General features: G+C 36.3%; 1 protein-coding gene across 4 annotated transcripts in view; it reads right to left on the reverse strand.

The window, feature by feature from the left end:
- MALRD1 (MAM and LDL receptor class A domain containing 1) overlaps window positions 1–18,638 on the reverse strand; it is a 263,177-nt gene that overhangs the window by 114,879 nt on the left and 129,660 nt on the right. For all 4 annotated transcript variants that reach the window (XM_068673784.1, XM_068673783.1, XM_068673782.1 and 1 more), the window contains 2 exons: window positions 15,565–15,810; window positions 12,324–12,481 (listed from right to left, as the gene is read on the reverse strand). In XM_068673784.1, the coding sequence (XP_068529885.1) occupies window positions 12,324–12,481; window positions 15,565–15,810 (404 nt within the window). The remainder of the gene's footprint in view (window positions 1–12,323; window positions 12,482–15,564; window positions 15,811–18,638) is intronic.

The raw sequence follows: 18,638 nt of genomic DNA on the forward strand, positions 1-18,638 counted from the left end.
ACCACCCCTGGTAGGTTCACTAATCAGCTGCGTCAGGAAGCTATCTTCCACTTTCTCCAGAAACCTCCTAGACTGCTTCCTCTGGGCTGTGTTGTGCTTCCAGGATATGTCAGGGAAGTTGAAGTCCCCCACGAGTACAAGCGCTGACGATTTCGCAACTTCTGTCAGCTGCCTGTAGAACTCCTCATCCGTCTCCTCATCCTGGTTTGGCGGTCTATAGCAGACCCCGACTAGGACACTAGCCTTGTTGTCCCTGCCGATCCTAACCCAAAGGGACTCGATCTTGTCATTCCTAGCCTCGAGTTCTACAACATCGAAAGACTCTCTAATATAGAGAGACACACCGCCACCCCTTCTGTGCTGCCTGTCCCTTCTGAAGAGCCTATAGCCAGGCATCGCAGCACTCCAGTCATGAGACTGGTCCCACCACGTTTCCGTGATGGCAACCAAGTCGTAGCCTGCCCGCTGCACGATGGCTTCCAGCTCCTCCTGTTTATTACCCATGCTGCGTGCATTGGTGTAGATGCACTTCAGCTGGGCCTTTACCTTATTCCCCAGCCTTGCCATTGTTCCCCCTGGCACAGCCCCAACAGTCCTTGCTTCAGCCCCATCCCCCTTCTTACCTAGTTTAAAGCCCTATCTATCAGCCCTGCCAACTCTTGACCCAAGATCCTTACCCCTCTCCGAGAGAGGCCCATCCCATCCGGTGCCATCAGGCCCGGTGTAGCATAGACCTTCCCGTGATCAAAGAACCCAAAGTTGTGCCGGTCACACCAGTCACGAAGCCACGAGTTTATGCGAACAGCGCACCTTTCAGCTTCCATCCCCCCTATCGGAAGGACAGAGGCAAACACAACCTGTGCGCCTGAACCTCTAAGTTGTCGCCCCAAATCCCTAAAGTCTCTTTTGATCGCCTTCGGGCTTCTCTCTGCTACTTCATCGCTACCAGCCTGAAAGACCAATAGCGGGTAGTAGTCAGTGGGCCGTACCAGGCGCTTGACCTTCTTGGCAATGTCCCTGACCCTGGCCCCAGGGAGGCAGCAGACCTCCCTACGGGTAGGGTCAGGCCGACAAATAGGGCCCTCTGTTCCCCTAAGGACAGAGTCACCCACAACAATCACCCTTCTTTCGTTCTTGGTGGAGGCAGTCCTGATGCGTGGAGTTGACCTCCTCACCCTAGGAATCCTCCTGGGAACACTTTCTACCTCTTCCTCAGTTGCTGTTGATCTCTCATTCTCCAGGGCCTCAAACCTGTAGCACACAAGATGTACCACCAAAGACTTTTAGCCATCAGATTGGCATATTTAAACAGGTGAACTAGATGGTACGTTTTAAGTTACTTTAACATGCTTTGAGATGGCAGCGTGCCTTCTTTTGTCTCCCTATGTGGCTTCCTGCACTTTTCTTTCTCATATGACCACACCTTCTTTGGATATCATTTGTAAGGCCTTTCAGGATCTTCATCTACTCACAGCACAATTCTTCTTTTCAAGATGAAAAGATTGACTCTGAGATAGATCTATTCAAGATAGCTGACCTCTTTGGAGTGGTCTCACTGTATCACTACTGTCAAGAGATTTCAAATCCTACCTGAAGAAATACCTAATATCTCTATACAAATAAAAATCCAAATAAAAATATTGGTACAGCTTGGAAGGAGACAGCAATTTGTACAGAGATTAACTTCCACATGTACTGACTTAAACTCACTACCATGCTACACTACTGACTTGGGCAAAGTCTAAGGCTCTAAGGGAAAAAAAAAAAAAAAAAAGTGCAGCTGGTAAATCAGTGAATAATTTTATTTTTATTATTTTTTATTTCCTTACCATAGCCCACAAAATCCTAAAGCAGCCAGGAATGACTAAATAAATAAGCACTAAAAAAATGTCATTCTTTTAAGAACACTTGAAGAAAATATCTTGTGTGTAGAGATGGAAATCCACTTAAATCATTCTGTGACTGCTAATAAACTTCTTGATAACATACTCCCTCTGAACTCCCACTGAACACAATTCTAAACTGAATCACACCATCAGACTTCTCAGAGTAATGTTGTGCACAGCAGAACCCTTCAAATCTAATGAGTATTTCCATGTCATATATAACAAGAGTCGTCTTCTGTTCACTGATCAATGAAATGAAGTAGATGGTTCATGTATCAAAATTTAAATACCACTTCTTCTGGATCACATAAAAAATTCTTGTTCAAAGAACCTCTTCTCCCATACAGATCAAACCACATGAAGTTAGAAAACAGCAAGATACTAGGTTCTGCTAGTCGGTGGAAGGCAGCAGTGAGCAGCTGAAGTGAAAAACAACATCTAGTATAGATGTATGGGCTGCAGATTTTCATTGGATAAATGGCAGAGCAGCTTAATCATACCAACATTCAGTTGAAAATGCAATATTTTTAGCTGCCCAGATGAGAAGGTATAAATGTAAAGAATACAAGACTAAACAAATTACTGAAAAGTTGCAACATTATTTGTACCTTGATGTATTAATTCAGCTAAATATACATTGTGTGCCTGGCCCATTTCACTGTAATTTCAAACAACAAAACACAGTTTATAGAAAACATTGATAATTTAGCTACATAAAATGAATAGGTGCTCAAAAGAGTAATTTTCCACTGTGGTTTCATAAAACCTTTCCACAACAGCTGCCTCCTCTTACTTTTCAATGAGGATAGCAATTGCCATCCAAAAACTGTTTATAATTATTAATCATAAGACGGCACCTGTGGCATCAAACTTTCCCTATCATTATAATGAGAAATGCAAGGTGACATTTAATGTTTTATAGAAAACGGATTATTTTGCAAGGAACTAAAAATAATGGTTTGTTTTCATTGTTTTCTTGTTATCATGAGTGTTAGAATTAAAACTACTCTAAAATATTTCACTGAATTCATTCACCGCCAGCCAACAGATAAAATCTAGTCTTACAGCTACTTATTGTGAAATTTTGAAAGGTATCCATGTTTTTTTTTTAGAAAATGCACTTTTCTTACAGTGTAGTCTCAAGGTTGTTGTTTTGTTATTGGTGTTTTGTCGTTGTTGCTGATTGTTTGTTTTTTTTTTTTTGTATCTTAATTCTCTTCAAAAAACAAGACTCCAGTTCTTTTAATTCTTTATGGACCTTGTCCTGGTTTCAGCTAGGATAGAGTTATTTTCCCCCTTGTAGCTGGTAGGGTGGTATGTTTTGGATTAGGATAAGAGTGCTGATAAAATGCTGATGTTTTAGTTGTTGCAGAGCAGTGCTTACACCAAGCCAAGGACTTTTCAGCTGCTTGCTCTGTCCTGCCAGCGGGCAGGCTGGGGTTGTAGCAGGAGCTGGGAGGGGACAGACCCAGGACAGGTGACCCAAACTTGCCAAAGGGGTATTCCATACCCTCTGACATCATGCTAAACAATATATAGGGGTGGCTAGCTGGGATGGGGGGGCAGCTGCTCAGGGATAGTCTGGGCATCAGTCAGCAGGTGGTGAGCAATTGCATTGTGCATCACTTGTTTCGTACACATTATTATTAGTAGTACTATTATCATTATTATTTTAATTATTTTCCTGTCTTAATAAACTGTCTTTATTTTAACCCACAGGCTTCACTTTCCCATTCCTCTCCCCCATCCCAGGGAGGGGGGGGGCACGGGTTGCAAATGGCTGTGTGGTGCCTAGCTGCTGGCTGGGATAAAACCACAACAGACCTTAATAATCCATCCTCATCTAGTTATTCCTGGTTTACAATAAAGTCCAGCTATAGCTGGATGTTAAATAATTCTATTTTTATTCCTTAGGATCCAAGCTATGGAATATAGGTCATATATATAAGGCCATTCTTATTTTTTTCAGTTGCATTAGCCTTTGAAAACTTTCCACGTTGTCTAAAATTACTGGAGCTAAAGTGAAATAAGTATCACAGATTAAAAACACTAACTGCTCTGATATGTGGGAAGCGAAAAATGTAATTTTAAGTATGCATTTCTTTCTTTACTGTTCTGGTTGAAAGGGAAAATCAAATATACTGTGCAGAACACACTGTTACACCCATATATTCCAGGAATTTATGCCAAAAATGTTTTTAATTCCTTATTTCAGTAGTACTACAGTATAATTTCTTATTACTTCATTAATTCAAACAGAAAACCACATTAGGATGTTTTACTCTGTTAGAAAGCCTTCAGTGTTAAGAGCAGTACTGAAATTATAATATTAGCTCTTCAGTTTTTTAATACAGATACAGCCTGGTAAAACTTCGAATGAGGCATGCTTGGAAGTGTTGAGGATAGCTGGACAGCCCAAGGTATGTGGCTGAACTGTAGGAAAAATTTGAGTCTGAAAAGGTAGATAAGAAACCTGAGTACTCAGAGAGGCTATGATGGGATTAAATGCAAAATGCAACATAGAACACTTCTGATTATGTTTACTGGTTTGCATGGTATGTCTCACAATCTTTTTCATATCATATATTCATGTCTGTCAAGAGTTTAACTTAGCCAGTATCAATCTTGGATGAAGAGCTGTTGATGCAGCAAGAAGTTAACATCTTTTAATGTGGTGCTGGCAAGAGGAGGTCGTAACAATTTATAACCAGCTTTTACAACTGATACATCAAAATGTGTCTAGTCTCAGGCATTAAAGATAGGAATACAAATACTAAGTTAACTTAAACTATTTTGCCATATCCTGCCTTTTGCATATACATGCTATTCCACAGTTGCAACTGAGCTAAGAATGTGCTTAATTTTTTCTTTTCAAACTTTAAATTCAAGAGCTTCATCTGAGAGTTATTTTCTTACCTCATAGGCTGTTTACAACACTAGTCATTTTCATCACCATTTTTTTCCTCTGCTTAATGGTATTACCATTCATGTATCAGAAGGAGGATGCATTAATACAGTCTAGGGCATGACTGCCAATCTTTGAAGTCAAGAAAAAAAAAACCCACACCAATGAATAACAAACCAAACAAAAACAAAACAAAACAACAACAACCAAAACTACTTATAAAAAGCATACATTGTTGCTTGCTCCTTAACCAATGGAGAGATATGAAGAATCATAAATTCTGATATATCCAATTCCTGTTATCACAGTTTTACACTTCTCATTTATCTTGTTCCCATAATCTTATTTAAAATATTGTTAAAATATTGCTCTATTGAAAAGACTAAATGTTTTAAATTTCTCAATAACACAGTAGTAGATCATTCTATAAGTCATTTGATGCACTGCACACAGGCAATATTCCTAACAGTAATTTCTGAATGGGTCTTGATCCCCATCAGATTGAGACTTTCTCTAAAACTAAGTCTTATAAAGTTACCTATAATGGAATAATTCAGCTAAAATACTACATTTTGACAATATAAACTACTGAACAAAGGGTCTCATTGAAAACACCAAATAACCTTAAATATGGGCAGTGACACCTAATCTTTCCGTAATAATTAAAGAAAAAAAATATGAGAAAGAGATTGTTGTAGGATTACTGACATGACTATAGAAGCTATCCTGTGTGTAATATAAATCTTGAGCCTTGGAATGTAAAATATTCATAATATCTTATGCCAGTGCCTTTATTTATTATAACAGATTATTTGGGAAACTTTAAGTTTATTTTAAAACTTTAAAAAGGAACTTTTTTAAAAATTTCACAGAATAAGAGAACGTCAGGGATTGGAAGGGACCTTGAAAGTCCAGTCCCCCTGCTGGAGCAGGAACACCTAGGTCAGGTCACACAATGCGTCCAGGTGGGTTTTGAATATCTCCAGAGAAAGAGACTCCATAACCACCCTGGGCAGCCCGTTCCAGTATTCTGTCACCCTCACTGTGAAACAGTTTTCTCTCATATTTCAGCAGAACTTCCTATATTCCAGCTTGTACCCATTGCCCCTTGTCCTATCATCAGATGTCACTGAGAAGAGCCTGGCTCCATCCTTCTGACACTCACCCTTTACATATTTATAAACATTAATAAGGCCACCCCTCAGCTGTTCCTCATAAGGGAGATGCTCCACTCCCTTAATCATCTTTGTAGCTCTGCGCTGGACTCTCTCAAACAGTTCCCTGTCCTTCTTGAACTGAGCGGCCCAGAACCGTATTTAATACATGCAACATTAAAGCACATCTTTTACAGGGAGCCCGTACAGAGGGCACTCAGGATTTGGCACTAGGATAACATCGCAAGCAATCTCCATGTTACTACTCAGACTTACAGACTGAATCTGATCAACTGAGCACATGCAAGTTTGTGTAGTATTTCACAGATCCATTCTCAATTCATTCTTCTTGTACATTTATTTTTCTTATACGCATTTTATGCAAAACTAGTAAGTGCGTGCAATTAACAGAATGCCATTTGTTTTATCAAGTTATGCCACTGATTAAAGAAGGGAAAGAAGATTAAATTTTAGAACTATAATCGCAATATAATCAAGAAAAATAAAAAATAGAAACATTAATCAAGGAAACAGGAAAATAAAGAAAATGTCCAGTTTGTTTGGATAACCTTCTGAATTTCCCAGTTTAAAAAATAACAAAATCAAATAAAAAAGGATGAGAAAACAAACAACAAGAACTTTCATCTCAACTGAGAGGTCATGCAAAGTATTTGGTACTTTCTGAGTTTGTTTCTTTATATTAAGAGAATAAGAAAAGGACAGTATGTCAGATTAGGCTGTAGAGACCAATTTCACTAGCTAAGGAGTCAGTACACAAGGATTCTCAATAGACAATCAAATTTTAATAATATATCTTATTGCTTTATGTGTTGCAATTTTGTTCTTGTATTCAGCTTTAACCATATTCTTTCACCCTTAAATTTTACCTGATGATTAAAAATGTCTCTTCCACAGCATCTTATTCCTCTGGGTATGGAGAATCCATCATTATGAGATAGTGTAACAACTATGAACGGACTATGGAGTTTCCATGAGACTGCAGACAATTTGTCTCTGCACTAACCCTCTCACAGGCAGGTAATACAAAGTTATCAGGTTACGGAAAAGTATGTCTCCATGGTAAGTAAGACAGTGGGAAGAAACTGAGGTTACTCAAAGTTCTTCTTACATTGACTGCTGTGAATGATCATCTCTGCCACCATGGTAGAATGTCAGTGCATGCAATGATTTAACAACTACTTAAAGCAGTCTTTCATTTTTCATTTAATTCATCATTACCTAACACAAAGGGGTCAACATACATAGTACACAAGTATGTGTGTACAAAAGTACACACATAGATTATTCACAGTGTAACAGGTGATAAAACCTGTCTAGTCTGACCCTTGCATAAAACAAATTGGAATCAGATACCTCTATGAAATAAAGTATAGAAAAACAACAACAAAAACATAACCACTGCCTTGCCTTGTTTTCCCTTTCCTCTCCTTCTTCTTTTTCTCTCTCCCTTTCTTTTCCTTCTTTTATTTATTTCTTTCTGTTCTTGAAGATACTGTGAGTTGGAAGCTGAAGGCCAGAAAGAGAAAGGCCAGAAAGAGAAAAGATTTCTGTAACCACAAAAATAATTCTTTTCATGCTAAGACCTTTTATTGATACATCAAAGTAATTTTAAGCACACTAAAGCTTGATACTACAGGCCTGAGAAAGATCAAAGACTACCAGAAACTAAAACAACTTCAAGACAGTAAAAACAAACAGTGAATTAAAAATGGAAGTTGTATTAAAGGAGGGAAAAACTGGAAACAAATCAATGTTCTGCAATGAGCATCAGTGTTACTTCAGTCCTCACAGAAGTTTTGCTAACTTAACAACAGTGCAGTTCAGTTTGTCTCACAACAGGAATAATTTTCTTAGTAGAAGACCTAGGTATCTTGTGGTATGAAAGAAAGGAAAGGAAAAAGGAAAAAAGGAAGATTTTCCACCTTTCTGATGTTAAATGGAACTCTTGCAAATGCTTGTTTTTTATTATTTATTTATTTTTCTGTTGTTTTTGATTGGTTGTTTTTCCAAGTAATATATATATATAAAAGAAAATATACGCTAATTCAATTTCAATTTTTTCCCATTTAGAAGAAGAAATTTGAAAGAAACAGCTCAGAGCTCAAAGCTACACCTAATCATTTAGAAAAAAAATCCCTTTGTCTTCATAAAAATTTTTTTCACAGCTGCTATATAAAAAGATCTAATTTTGATGTCAGTTGCTTCAGTAAAAATCATTCAATAGCAGCTCTATGATCCTTAAAAGACTTTTCCTGAGATATGCTTAAATCATGACTTTCACTGTTGAATGTCTGCACTGCAAGGTGTTAGAAAAAGAACAAAAGAAGTGTGACTTGCAGAGATTCCCAATATACTTCAAAGCCTTATATGCTTAAAAAGCAGCTATGTAACCACTACCACTCTTTGAGATTATGAGCCCACAAATCAATAAAGTAAACCACTGGCAGAGATCTCTGATTTAAGGAATCAGTTGAATGAAAAAACACTGGAGAGCTGTGCAGCGTGGAATAGACTGAAAGTGCATTTTTCATATCTGTCATATTGTGTAATACTGTGCCAGGCTGGAGTAGAAAACAGCATATTTCAGTCAGAGAGGCAGGGCTTATTATTCCAATTGTAATATCACAGGATATTGTTATGTTACTTTGATTATTCAGTATGCATCGTGCTGTCTAAATCTGTCAGACTGCTAAGTCCTCTAATACAACACTGCCCTGCATGACAGATGTGCCCTTAGTCACACTAAACCTTTACTACTCATCATCATTACCTCCCAGGGGAGATAAAAGTCATATTCTCAAAGAATTTAAACAAACAAAAAAATACTAAATAGTTCACATACAGACAATTTCTTGTATATGCCTTTCTCAAAACAACATGATTTTAAATTACAAATGCTCTGATGAACCGCTTGTATTCATAAGCAAGATTCCAAAATACAAGGGTGATTCTTTAATCCTTCTTCAGAATATATGTATTTTTCTTCTTCAAGCATGTCCAAATATACTATTCTGGCTCACCTAGTTTTTTGGAAAGAATGCTTATATTTGGTTTTAGTAAAAGAATACAGTGAATTACATATTATTACAATATAATATATACATATATATATTATTTTCAGTAATTTGCAGGTAAGAAGACTGAAATGACTTCACAATAATCCAAGAATATAAAGTGTACTGAATGGGGTCTGTCCTATCTAGGGTTGTGCATATTTGTCTTGCCATTCTAAACTAACTATTTTTGAGAGATGATGCTTCCACTGAAAACTGACTCATTCCTATTTAATCACTGATTCGGTCTCAATTTACTTGGACATATCCTTATATCCTTCATGGGGTCAAATTCAATTCAGTAACAGCCCTCTCTGAAACAAAGCCTAAAAAAGTGGAAAAAAGCTGTTAATAGTGCTGTTATTAGATTCTGCATTCACATGTAAATGTAAAATTATCTTGCTCTTGGAAGTAAAGCTACCATGAAAGTTAATCTTCCTTTTTTCTTGGCAAGTAATACTGGATTTCACAGTAGCCCCACTGATTTCCTTTAAAGCTCCTGGGACTAGGTTAGTTCTTTCTTACTCTCACTTATTAGTGCTTCCTCAGATCACACATTTTAGCAATTCAAATATAATTTTTAATAACAATTCACAGATCAACAATGAGAGTAAAGAATTTTAAATTGTTGGGTTTTGGCAGCTTTATAGATACTCATTAAATAAAGGCCACTACACCATGATGTTCAGACAAACTGGATTCTGCTGAATATCTATTTTCCTGGATTTAATAAAGAAAAACTATTTTAAATAAACAACATACTAGGACACAAACAAAGATAAATGTAAACTACTGAACATTAAAAAACAAACAAACAAAAAACCAAAAAAACTAGAAAACTTTATCTTTTGCATAAGATAAAGAAACTTCTCTAGAAATTTTATTAGGTCTAGAAGGGTAAGTGAAAAATCTGTACATTTTCTACATTGTCTGGAGTATGCTTTGGATTTCAGCAGTCCCTCAAGTAAAACCTTCACACAAATCTTTGAAACTGGAAAGTTTTTTCCCCTAGCTACATAGAAGTCAGATAATCTTCTCTGAAGGCAACACGAACCCAATGAAATCTATAACTTCTATATTAATGTGAGGAGCTGATTGTTTTTCACGCAGCCAGTGAGAAGAATCAATGCAGAAATAGACTATTTTGAGCTATGAGGCAGAGTAAGCTGTTTCCTCAGACTTTATTCTTGAGTGACTTCCCAAATAAGTAAGTGAAGTCAATGATATTGATTTGTAAAAATTTCATTTTAAACTACTCTGTCCTAGAAATACAAATGTCCAGAAGAAATCAGTGGGCATCTGCAGCATCTCTACTGTATGTATATATACTCTACAGCTGTAGCTCTCTCCTCTCTTTTCCACCTTAGACAAGCTAAATACAATAACAATATTAAGGAAACAACTGCAGTAGCTTCTAGCTTTTGCTGAGAAGCCGCAGCAACCAGGTGATGATGTACTCTACCAGCCTGCTAGCAGCTGGAGGAGAAGGGCTGCCAGCACCAGCTGTTTGGTGCATCAGCCTGGTTGGTCTGTCACTGTGGTGGTGCCAGTGGAGCTCTGCTTCACTTGCTGTGAGTTTGCCAGGACTTTTGCCCTGAATATCATTATGTCTTTGCTCATCTATAACAGGATAGAATTAATTCACAATGACAAACGCTTCAGTAAGGTCCCCTGGAACTTCCTAAAGAGATCCTGTGTATATTGGCCTTGTCACATTCAGTGGAGAAAGTTACTAATGGCTAGTTTCACCTTCCGTATAAACCTGCATACATCTGCATATTCAGACTTTTATTTCAAATCCTCGTAAGAGGTCTCCCTTACTGTAAAAAACTTAAATCATCTTTTTAATTTTTATTTTCTATATAAAGGGTGAATTATCATTCATCCTCAAAAAAATATCTTCAACAAATGTTTTATATCCTTTGATTATTGTTCCTTTCCTATTGTAATACCTAAAATTTCCTTTTTTTTTTTTTTTTTTTTTTTTTTTTTTAATAACAGAAACAATCTAAGTGGGATTAGGAAATATATCTTCATAACAGCATAAAAATAAAACTTCTGTCTTTCCTTTCACCTGATTTTTTTTGCTTACTCCTTAGAAGGAGTAAGCAAAACAAACTCCTTTGTTCCAAAATTAAAGTTTCCTTCTGTCTGTGAGTCAGTATGAGTGCTGAATAAGATGGTGGGGACCATCACCACTAAAACAGACACACTGAACTTTTTCTTACCGTAATTTTGCTTCAAAATATCTCTTACAATATACTTCTCTTGCACCTGCCATGAAGTATAGTAGGAATATCTCAAAATATTACTTTCAGTAAAAAAGTTCACCAAAACAATTTATATCCCAAGATTTTATTAGAGACACCGAAGAGAAGGTAACAGCTTTGTGGCTAGTAAATTGCACCATTGATTTGAACTTGGATAATGAGCACTTCCTGTACATATACAGGTGAGCATAAATACACAAACTCATTTGCAAAAGTTTCTGCTGCATCTAAAATTGGAATATTTGGCCATTGTACTGGAATACTATTTAAATGCCCTATGGTGACATAGCATGCACAGGAAGTTGAAATATACACATTTGCTACACTGATAATAAATTTCTGTATTTTATTCACGATAAAAATGGTTTTAAACTTACTTTTACAAGCATTTAGTGTTTTTTTTTTTTTTTTTTTTTTTTTTTTTTTTAACATGCAACAAACAGCATAGCCAATTTTTAAAGAAGGTACCAGTTTTTATTTGTAACTGAATAATTTTAAATAGGTTTTGCTTTCTTTCATTTTTTATGTCATCCCACAATTAGTAAAGAAAATGACATTTCTAAAGAAAATCAATTATATATTCTGTGCCTTTCTACATCAAAAAGACAAATAATTTAATACATGCATACTTTTGCATTTTCTTCCCACTTTGTGTTGGCTGCTATTTTTTGGTGGTTATCATTCTATCAGAATTATAGGGTTGCAAACATGTAACTACTGATACATATGACAGCAAAATAATAAAATAGCTCTGATATGAAGAGTGTCAAAGAGAAAGGTAAAATGGAAAGAAGTTTTAAAAAGTTTTTCTGTTACTTTTCAGAGAAACATATTTTGGAAGAGAAATGGCAAATGCATTTTTAAGAGACTGGAACAACAACAACAAAAAAGCTGCACTAAGAGGTGCCTGGGAGACACAAGCAGTGAGAGCTCTTTCAGTCTACAAGCCACTCTAACAGAGCCAAACTACTCTGCTGAAGCACACACACCTTAACAGATACCAGGTATTCAAAAGAAAGCAAATTTTTGATTACCTTAATCAGAACCTGAATACATCCTGCGGCTTTTGATGACTTAAAGTACCAGAAGCTCATCATGCAACTCCCGCTTGACTCTTTCAATCTGGAACTCTTCACATGGGCTTTTTCATCTTTTAGCCCTATTGCAGTGGCCTCAAGATATAGGAATTTTCCTGAAATGAAATTACGTATTCCTGAAAAATTTTTTTTGACATTCAAATTAGATTCCATGACCAAAATTCAGCAATACAAATGCAGAGATATGAAACATGGTTCCCAAATGCATCCTGTGCTAGTGAACCTCTACCTAGGTTAAAGGATTACCCGATAATTTTCCTTGTATACTTGTTATATCAGGAATAAGCTGGGAACAGAGAATAATTCCATGTTTCCCAGATACCTTGGTCATATCTCCTTGTTCATCAACACTAGTTACTATTTTGACAGTATATCATATAATGCCCACACAGTGATAAATTTCACAATTAATTTTTTCTGAAAGATGACCTTCAAAATATCAAGTCAAGCCATAGAAAAAAAAAAAACACATATAAATCATTAGGTGTCCCTAAGGATTCCCATTACTTTTGGTCAGCTGTACTCATTATTGTATGAACATTAAATCAAATTTAAATTATTTACTCAGAGGAAGTTGCAAAAACAAATGCCTACAGTTAATATATTCTGAAACTGATATGCTCCCTGAGTTTCCCATTCCTATTTTAATCAGAAGTATAATAAGTTCTGTAGGTTTCTGTTTGTTTGTTTTTGTTTTTTGTTTTTTTCCTTTGTGCAAGCAACAAACATATAGTTCACATAACATAAGCATTGTATAAACAGCACACTGACAAATTATAACTGCACATCAATAGAATTTTGTATATGAATTAGAGATAAAAGCCCCATGGAGTAAAAAAACATTCATTCTAACTTTGACACTTCTCTAGCTCACTTATGGCTATAGATGTTTGCCATAATATTAGGGGGTGAGAACATTGCTTCATCCCTGAGGCCATGCATAGTCTTAACAAATGTAGTGACATTTTTGAGATAAATATTTTATTTTAAAATATACGTAGAAAACACAAATGAAAATTTATTTTTTTCCACATCTGCTGTTTTGTGTGTTAAAAACAGCCACGTACATAAACACCATGAGATATCAAAAGCACACCATAACATGGTGTTGATGTTTGCTAGGAAGCTTTGGCTAGGATGGATTGAGTGCTTCACATGTTGATGTTTATATTAACACCTATTTCATACTAGGAAAATGATTTCTGTTTGGAGGGAAACACACAAACAAATAAAAAGCTACCAGTCTTCCTTGGAAGGAAACTTGACTGAGTGAGGGGCAGACTCGAGATGTAGTATGCTCTGCCTGCCAACTGGTCATGGCTAGCCAAGCCTGGCTAGGAAGTAATTGAAAGTCACTTAATTCCAATGAGAGTGGGATAATTCTAATTCTAAGCAAATTCTCAACAATTTGATGTTGAAAACCGAGGCACTAATTAGGGGAGCCAGAAATAAGCAATTGCTTGGTGCAAGCTCAAGAACTGTGGTTTTGGAAGTAAGGGCTGAAATCCCTCTTTCTTTGTACGAGGACCAGAAGGATCCCTGAATAACACAGTCTCTATCCCATAAGAGAAAATTTTAACAATTGAACTGAATTTTGTTTTGGTTCTCTCATGATGAACACACTTATTAAGAGCTATCAGTTCTAACGATACAACCATCACCTTTAAACTTTTGGCCACAGTAAAATTGTCAAAAGTGAAATGAATTCTGCCTCAGCGTGACATTATTGCAGTTGTTTAGTACTTAAAGGTGGCTTGTAAAAAAATGGAGAGCAACTTTTTGCTCAGGCAGACAATGACAAGGGGAAATGGTTTTAAACTAAAAGAGAGGAGCTTTAGATTAGAGATTAGAAGCAAATTCTTTACTCAGAAGGTGGTGAGGCTCTGAAACAGGTTGGCCAGAGATGTTGTGGATTCCCCATCCCTGGAGGTGTTCAAGGCCAGGTTGGATGGTGCTCTGGGCAACCTGACCTACTGCGTGGCATCCCTGCCCATGGCAAGGGGATTGGAATTAGATGATCTTTAAGTTCCCTTCCAAACCCAAGCCATTCTATGATATGATTCTATGATATTTGAGAGCATGATATCAAGACTATAAAACATTTTATTCATTTTTTTTAAAGCCAATTCAATATATACAACACAGACATGCATAAATCTGTGCTGTACCAGAACCAGATATTCTTAAAGATAAATGAAAGATAGTCCCTACATATCTTTGGTTTTATTTAATTTTGTCCTACACATCCTACACCTTCATGCAACCCTACTGTGGCATATTTCATATTAAGATCAGGTCTGAGCTCAGCTTCAGTAACAACTTTGCTTGGGCTATGGGAACTTCAAAGACAAAGGAAGAAGGCATGGAGCCTGCAGCAAGAATGAGAAGAGGCTGCTTTGCCAGAACAAATCAAAGAGCCGCACTGTTGCCTATAACGGAGATCTGTTTGTTTAAATATATTTTCTTTAAATTACCCCAAATTGAACTATAAATAGTCACTGTTGCTAACTTCAAAATTTCAGATAATTTCTTAACTCCTAAATAGCCATTTTCCATCTCTTATCAGGTCACACTAGATACGACTATGGAGAATAAAGAAGAATTTTCCTAAGGTAAAAAAAGAATTCACAGGTGTCCCCTTTAATTAATTCTCAGGAAGAAATTAAAATGTATTATTACCTTTTAAAAATCACCTGTGTTAGTCATTTTGTTGCCACTCAGAAGTACTAATAACCAGTATGCAAGATATTGTATACCAGTTTGTTTGTTTGTTTGCTTGCTTTCCTTATGTTCAGAACAGAATTACACACTCTGACACGAACTGGAGCTTCCTGGAAATGAGCTCAGACTCTGGAGGAGTGGGACCCAGTGGATCTCAGATCTGACCTAGTGTACAGATCTTTGCAGGCTGCACCCAGATCAAATGCCTCTCTAAACAAATTATCTTGCTGTACTCATACAGAAATAGTTAAAGGCGAAACAATTAAGAATCTTTTTTTTTTTTTTCCTAACTTAAAATCATTTTACAACAGTAATTAATATTTGGATACTGTTACACATGCCATTTTTTAAAAATGACACCCTAATTAGACATGTAGAACCCCCCTCTTGCCTCTGAAGGGAGGTATGAGAAGATCCACGAAAACAATTACATCTCGTTTATGAACTGACAACATACCAGTTCTATTTCCAAGCGTGTGGTCCCTGGGAGGTCTTAGACTTTGAGGTGAGACAACCCCCAGCACCCAGTCAAAATTGTCTGCCAGGGAATTTTGCCAGCCACAGCTGCCGTTCTCAAAGGTGCAGGAAGTGCCGCATTCACTCTCATCTGTATTATCCCCGCAGTTGTCTTCAAAATCGCAGCTTTGTTCTGGTCTGTAACACTTGCCGTTCTGACATTGCCAATAGCCATGTGAGCAGGAGCCTGAAAGGAGAAGAATGGGGGTATCCTGGTGAATCGCACTGCCATGCATTCCAGCAAGGTTACTGGAAGGTTACATCACAGAGAGTTTGATATTTAGGATGAGGAGGGTGGTCCAGGGCAGTTTTATTAAAAGCCTTTGGTTCCCCTGAAGTGCCAATCCATTATCAGTTTATTTCTTTTGTATTTTGTCAAGAGATTGCCTAAATAAATGACTGTTTTCCTTGTAAAGCCTTTGAGGGCAAGTTCCAGCCAGGCATTCCTTCACTAACAAAGCTTTCTAGTCTGACTTAATTGCTGACATTCTCCTTTCATGTGGTGTAGGATTAAACCATTCTATTTTAGCTGCAAAGTTGAGCTTAGTTTAGCAGCCCCAATTTGGAAGAAAAAGCTTTTATATTTTAACTACAGAGGTTTGCCTTTTAATGCATTTTTCTTTTGCAAATGAGTTCAATGGGGTGATGTTGTCCTTTTTGTGCAGTAGTCCTGGCATTATTTAAGGATAATTCTGCTATTGTACAGCTTCAACACTGGAGGACTAATTTCACAGGATCCATTTCCAAGCTTTAAGTTTTCATTTCAGATCAGTTTCTGCAGGTCTGTGGATAAAAAGCAGCACCTACAGTATGTTCTCTAATCAGGAAGGGAGACAAACACAAAATTCTGAAAAGGACTCCCCATTCGCATTTTCCATTGTGCTCTGCCACAAATAAATGCACAAGCAGAATTTGATTTACAAATAGAACTGACACTATATTAGCTCACAGACATTAAATGATAATATGCACATATATGAAAGTTGTATAAGTGCAGGTAGAATTTGAATTAACTGATGGTAAAAAATCATATGGGGTTAAAAATATATTTCCAGTACCACTATCTTAATATAAAGGAGGATCTGATAGACCTAAATAAAATTCAGCTGCAGCTGGGTTTTATTGTGAGTCCAAAGCAACATGTTTATTAACAAAAAGAAAATAAGAGATGGTATATTCAGCTGGAGTATTGGCAACCTTTGTCTCTAAAGACTCTCTTTAGGCCAGAGTGTAAATTGCAAATGACTCAAACTAAGTGAAAGAGAATTGTCAACTGAGAATTGTCACACCCCTTTGCTGCATGCATTGGGTAAGTTAAAAACAAGACTTGAATCACCAGATGTGCCAACAAGGATTAGACACTTTTTTAAATAAATAAAAAAATCCTCCTAATAGACGTGCTTTAAAAAATAAAAATGACTTTTAACAGTTGCTCAAAGAAGGAAGAAAAAATCCTTAACAGAGCTCTGATATGTACTTAGAAGAGTGAAGAAGATTAGGCAAGGGTTTCTGCAGCTGGAGACAAGGAAAATGGGTAGGCTCTGAGTAGAAGAAAAAGACCTGTATGAAGTTCATTGTTACAAGTTTATGGAAGCATCAATGTGGTTTTTATTAAAGAAAATGTATGAAAACAATCCCACCCAAAAGAATGCATTCATCATATCAATACATAAGTCAAGGTTTAGTTATTGTAACTTGCAAAACAGTTGAAGTACATCAGAAACCTATCCTCTTTAACAATCTGTAGTATTAAATGCAAACCGCAGAGAAAAACTATTAGGAGAGATATCTGGCAATCACCTCCATTCAGTTGATATTCATTTGGAAGGCAGTGTATACCACAAACATTTTGAGGGAAGCAATCTTCAGAATTTCAGTTATGTGCATTGTTCCCCAAAGAATGATATAAATTTGTTATTAAATCTCTGCCTAACTTAGATGGCATCAATTTTTAGGATGGCATCAATTTTTAGGAGCTAGATATTATAACCTCTAAATTCTTTTTATGTAATTGCCCTAAGAATTTAAACTTTTAAATTTATTTTCTTCAAACAAGGAATTTAAATTTTAGGATGCGGTCCATGCTTGGAAACCCTTTACCTTGTTCTTCATCATGATCAATAATTGCATTACCTATAGTATTTTGAGGTCCCGTTGCTTCCAATTTCATGTTGAAAATAAAGTTCTGTTGAAAAGCGGAACTCTTTGTTATTTGAGGCAAAAGAAAAATCTATCTTGAATCCTGGCATGAATGACTCTATTCAAGCATGTGCAATGAATGATATTACACTGTCTAACTGAGTCTGTTACGTGACTTGTTTCTGGATGTACTTCCACAGTATGTTTGTATGTTTTCTGTTTAAATGTCATATTTCATAACTGGGCAGGGAACAACTGTAAGAAAAGTTTTTTGGAGCTCTCTTCCTTTCCTCTCTACTTTTATTCTCAACCCAATGAATGTAAATATTATATAGGTTATTGTGGGTGAAATAGAGAAAATTAATTGAAAGGGACTTCTACCTAGTAAGGCTCAGTAACTTCTTCATCTGAACAGTGTTCCTTAAAAATTATTAGCATGTAGGTTTTTTCCCCTATGTACTAATTACATCGACACACTAGACTGTAATGGACTCAAAGGATCTCTTAGTGTCTTTCAGATCAATAATCTCCATATTGAGAATTTATACAAAAGAGGAAAACTGCTGCATTGGTCAATAATCCCCTTGTTTAAACGACTTGAGCAAAATTAATAGATAGAACATCTATATTTTAAAATACATAATTAGGGCAATCAATAATAACCTTTAATTATAAAGGTGCTTCTCTTAGATTTTGAGAAAAAAATGTTCCTGCAAACATCAAGAGAGAAAATAATCCTACATAATCATACTAGAGTATGGCTAATCTTCTAGATCAATGAACTTTAAAAGATTTAGAATAGTAATAAAGATAACATGGTATTTACATTGTAACATTGAAGCAGAACAACAATAAATTATGGAAAATACATTTATA

The sequence above is a fragment of the Anas acuta genome, chromosome 2 (assembly GCF_963932015.1).
Source record: "Anas acuta chromosome 2, bAnaAcu1.1, whole genome shotgun sequence".
In the NCBI taxonomy this organism is placed as follows: Eukaryota; Metazoa; Chordata; class Aves; order Anseriformes; family Anatidae; genus Anas; species Anas acuta.